Raw genomic sequence first — 5,312 nt, 5'->3', positions numbered from 1 at the left:
CTAGCAAATGGGCCTAAAATTTTGGTTGGGCCCATCCCGAACCCAACCCGGTCCATGATCACCTCTAATTTGAACTACCTCAAAGTTTCATGTATATAATTACACAAAATAAAAGTTTATATATCAAATCACACATTGAATCAAAGTTCATGTCTAAAATAAATAATAACTATTTTCATCCATTTGAAAAAAAAATACTTTTTATAGTTTAAATTTATTGTACTTATTTCAAAAATTGTTTCTATTTATCATTAATTTAATAATAAATTTAAATAAATTAAATAATTTATTCAAGTATAAATTAAATTTATTTTAAAATTAAGAAATGAAAATATTGTGGATGTTAAAATAAAACCGAAAAAATGAGTAAAATTTACAAACAATTTGAATTAAAAATGATATAATTCAAAATAATCTATGTATTAAATTAAACTTGAATAATTAAACATAAAAATTCCATAATCCAAAAAATTAGAGCATATATTTTTTTAAAAGGACTCCAACTTAAAATTATCGAAAATCATAATAATTCAAAACAAAAATAACCCAGAAATTAATTTATCCAAATCGACGGACCCAAAATGGATCCAAGCCGTCCAATTCTGTAGTCCAATCAAATCATAAAAGTCATATCTAAAGTACCCAAATTGGCACGAATATAGTTGATGGGGAGATTTATTTTCTGAAAAAAAAATGTCTTTCTTTAATCAAAAGGGACTTTAATAAATATTTTTTTGTAATCGCTTTTACTCACGTTCTAGTGTTATGCCACATGGAGATTAGTTGTTAGATTCAATTTCTTCTTTTAAATCATGTGCAACTAATAATAGATAAAAGTAAAAGTAAACAACAATAAAAAAATATTTTTATATCTTTATTTAATATTTAAGTTTACGTTTTAGTCACGAGTGTTATTGATTAATAACAATTTAATTGTTGAATCGTTAGTAGCCGTTAAAAGGTTAAAGGTAAAAACAGTAAAATATTTTTAATATCTTAAATTTTAAGATTAACTAATTTTTAATTGGCACTTTCAGACAAGCAAGGTTTTTAAATATACTTTTTCCACCATGAAACACAAGATTTTTAGTGAAGCTATTTTGTCCGACTCATTTGTGTTAAAGCAAAATCCAGCAGCAAGAAGTAAAATTATTTCAATAAAGAGACAAATTGAATATGAAATTAGATGAAATCCAAAAATAATATCAAGTTTTCTAACAAACAACAGAGTAGATGGTAAATATTATTGAATACAATGTGTGGCACAACGAAGAGCCGTTTACTGCCTTCAAATGCTTGGCTACCATGGGGAAGGGAAAGCAAGGAAACAATAAAACTTGTCAAAAAGATAGGTAGTAAAGAATCAAACTGACATTGACGCGCATCGATAACCTCTGCATGCATCATTTATGCCACTGCAGGCATGTCCTTGAGCCATGCATCAAGTGGCTTGCCAATTGAGTACACTATGAAACCAATCTCCCTCAGCTGGTCCACGTTTACAATGTTCCGGCCATCAAAGACAAAAGCTGGCTTTTGCATGTTGTCATATATCCTCTTGAAGTCAAGATTCTTGAATTCATCCCACTCAGTTAGAATACATATTCCATGAGCATCCTTTGTAGCTTCATAAGCATCCCACACACAAGTGACTTGCTTCACAGTTGTGGGACTCATGGGCTGCAAGTGAAGGGGATGATCCCAGTCAAATTTTTTCATGGTAAGGTCCCTTTGGATCTGGTCCACAGTGACCTGTGGATCGAATATGCTCAACCGAGCTTTATCTCCCAATAGCCCTTTGCATACATCAATGGCTGGGGTCTCCCTAGTATCACCAGTATCCTTCTTGAAAGCAAACCCTAAAATAGCAATCTTCTTGTTTGAAACGGTGTTAAACATCGATGACACAACGCGGTTAACGAAACGGTTTTTCTGGTAGTCATTGATTTTAATGACTTGTTTCCAATACTCAGCTACCTCAGGAAGGCCATTGCACTCACAGATGTAAACTAGATTCAGAATGTCCTTTTGGAAACAGGATCCGCCGAAACCAACGCTGGCATTCAAGAATTTGGGTCCAATCCTTGTATCCTTACCAACAGCATACGACACTTGTGTAACATCAGCCCCAGTCGCCTCACAAAGTGCAGACATGGCGTTTACAGAAGAGATCCTCTGAGCCAAGAAAGCATTGGCAGCAAGCTTGGAAAGCTCTGCAGACCAAAGATTAGTGGTGAGAATTCGGTCTTCCGGTACCCAATGAGCATAAACATCCTTCAATGCTTGGACAGCTTTGTTGCCTTCTGGGGTCTCCCGACCTCCAATGAGAACACGGTCAGGGTTAAAAAGATCTTGAATAGCAGTTCCCTCGGCAAGAAACTCTGGGTTTGAAAGAATTTGGAATTTGATTCCCTTGCTGTTGTGGGTGAGAATCTTTTCGATTGCCTCAGCAGTTTTGACAGGGACTGTTGATTTCTCAACCACAATCTTATCAGATTTCGATACATCAGCAATCATTCGAGCAGCACTTTCCCAATATGTAAGATCTGCAGCCTTGCCAGCTCCAAGCCCTCGAGTCTTGGTCGGAGTGTTGACGGAAACAAAGACTATATCAGCCTCACGCACATGTTTTTCTACATTAGTGCTGAAGAAAAGGTTCTTTCCACGACACTGCTTCACAACAGCATCAAGACCAGGCTCATAGATTGGAAGCTGGTCACTATTCCATGCATTAATACGAGGCACAGAGATATCCACAACAGCCACTTCAATAGATGGGCATTTAAGTGCAATCACAGCCATTGTAGGCCCACCAACATAACCAGCTCCAATGCAACAGATCTTCACCATTTTCGCTTTTTAGACCACAACCTAAACAAAGAGGATTATTCAAATATCAGACAGAAAGAAAAAATAGAGAAAAACATCCTCAAATCCAAGGCATCCAAGCACCGACAACTATTCTAATTACATAGTTACTTACATATGAACTAAAAGATAATAAAATGATAGATCCAGAATTCAAAAGCTGATGAAATCTAAACAATTCAAATCAGATCCATTGGAAATTAACTTGATTCAAAGTTCTAGTTCATGTTTCATAACCAAAATATTAACACACTTTACTGGAAAACGAAAAGAGACAACTTGGCAAACAGATCTGCTTTATTAAAAAATCAAAAGGAACTCATTTCAAAAAAATGGACTAATCGTTTTAATTCATGAAAAAAGAACTCGTAAAAAGGAAGAATATTTTAATCCTTTCGAATAGAGACTCAGATCAAGGAGCTACCACTCGAAGAAATTCAAATTTTCAAGTGTCTAGTTGACCATCAAAATAACATTTTCATACAGAAACAAAAACTACCCATTTTAATACACGAAAAATCAACGCGAAAAAAAGTAAAGACAATTTGAATATTGTCAAATGGACAGGCAGATCAAGAACAAACAACTGTCTAAAGCTCATATTTTCAAGCTGAAAAAAAAGAAGCAACAAAAACGCTAATCACGACATGAAGGAAACCCAAATAACTAAAGAGAAAACTCTTAAGAAAATGGATTGAAAATGGAATAATTTGTATTAATTTACCTCAAAACTTGCTCCTCAAATAGAGACAATAAGTTCAGAGCAACAGAAGAAGAGGGCAGCTTCGCTTTAACGATATAAAATTCAGAAGAGCGGGTTGTTGTTTTATACTAATTCTCTTCCAATTTTATCCTTTACATTTTTTTTTTTGAGAATTCCGGTTTTTGGAAATAAGGAATAATGGGTGAACATGTGAAGCGATTACCGACTGAAATTCTTGTCAACGGGAATGAAATTACAAAATTGGCCATTGGTTAAGAATACTATACATACTAGAATTTGGCTCAAAATGCTTAGAGTTTTTAGAATTTGGCTCAAAATGCTTAGGGTTTTTAATGTGATATTGAATTATGTAATTATTGAATAAGTAAATTTAGATCTTAAAAATTATAACTGAATTTAAATTTATAGTTAAATAAATATAATAATTATACAAAATATTTTTTTGATACAATATAATTATACAAATATTAAATGATTTAAGACATGACACAAGCACATGCAAAAAATAATTAAAATAAAGCATGACATGAAAAATATGATAAATGTTACATGAACGCACAAATGTGTTAAAATTTTATATGAAATAAATTATTAACATGTCAAATATTATATAAGCATTTAATATCTTAAACAAAATTTTAACTAATTGTACACAACACATAATTGAAAAATATTTAACTCAACATCAATTAAAGTTGACATTATTAAGATAGTTTTTTGAGCAATGCCACGAGCAATGCCAACTCCACTTGGCATTGCACAAGTAACATAAATTTGCCTTATTTGGAGTTGACAATCTTTTGGAATAAAATATTTAGAACATGATATTTTCAGATATTTTGGACATATATTGGTTCATCTTTGAAGGTCAATAAATATGGAGAAACATATCTTAAAGATGAGATTGAATTAGATCAAACAGTTGGATCTACTAGTTTAAAGAGATTGGGTCAAATAACTTGGAAACTTACCATGAAGATTTGAGATTTATCCTAAACCTTATTAGGATGTTGCTTATTCTTCTTTAACTACTACTTTGACACTGTGATTGATTGCAATATATCTAGTATGTTAGTAAGTCAATATGTTATTATATTCTTGAGACTTGTACAAGTTTTGTATTGAGAGTTTAGCACTTAATTTGTTCATTAGGAATTAATTATTGTGAGTGAATTTATAAGTAAAAAAGTGAGTCACTTACTCCAAAAACTAAGTTTTCAATATGAAAACTTAGAGGAGAGTGACCTAGATCTTACGTGCAAAAGTGAGGTTGGTATATTGGGGTGCGATAGGATTTAAAATTAAAACATAGTTTATTATCTCTCTAGGCAAGGCCTAGCAAATGTAGGAAATCAAATTATGTAAGCAAGTGCATTGAGTTCATTGTTTTACTTCTACAATACCACTTACAATTGCCAATGCTCTGTTATTCTTGCAACTATCAAATTTATTCTTTCAAATTGGTATTTAAGCTTTGACTTGACACAGCAAGTGGTATTTCTAGTGTCGACATTTTCTTGAAAAGGAAGGATCATTTGTGTTTGGTCCCCCATTTTTGGATTTTTCCAACTATGCTTGCTAAAAGGTCAAGATAAAAGCATTCATCAATCAATGGATGAAAAATATTGGCATGCCATTCTTGTATGGGAGCCCTCTACAACTGAGACAATTGGAGTGAAAACCCAAAGCCTGAACTTACATGGACCACAAAGGAAGAGAA

General features: G+C 32.7%; 1 protein-coding gene across 1 annotated transcript; it reads right to left on the bottom strand.

The window, feature by feature from the left end:
* Window positions 1-1,160: 1,160 nt before the first annotated feature.
* On the bottom strand, window positions 1,161-3,820 carry LOC107924458 (UDP-glucose 6-dehydrogenase 2). Its single transcript, XM_016854920.2, has 2 exons — window positions 3,593-3,820; window positions 1,161-2,871 (listed from the first exon to the last, which is right to left on the bottom strand). Exon 2 carries the CDS (start codon window positions 2,848-2,850, stop codon window positions 1,408-1,410), a length of 1,443 nt encoding a protein of 480 aa, XP_016710409.1. The 5' UTR covers window positions 2,851-2,871; window positions 3,593-3,820; the 3' UTR covers window positions 1,161-1,407.
* Window positions 3,821-5,312: the final 1,492 nt, after the last annotated feature.

The sequence above is a fragment of the Gossypium hirsutum genome, chromosome A12 (assembly GCF_007990345.1).
Source record: "Gossypium hirsutum isolate 1008001.06 chromosome A12, Gossypium_hirsutum_v2.1, whole genome shotgun sequence".
NCBI classification, from domain to species: Eukaryota; Viridiplantae; Streptophyta; class Magnoliopsida; order Malvales; family Malvaceae; genus Gossypium; species Gossypium hirsutum.
This window is presented reverse-complemented; position numbering and strand designations above follow the sequence as displayed.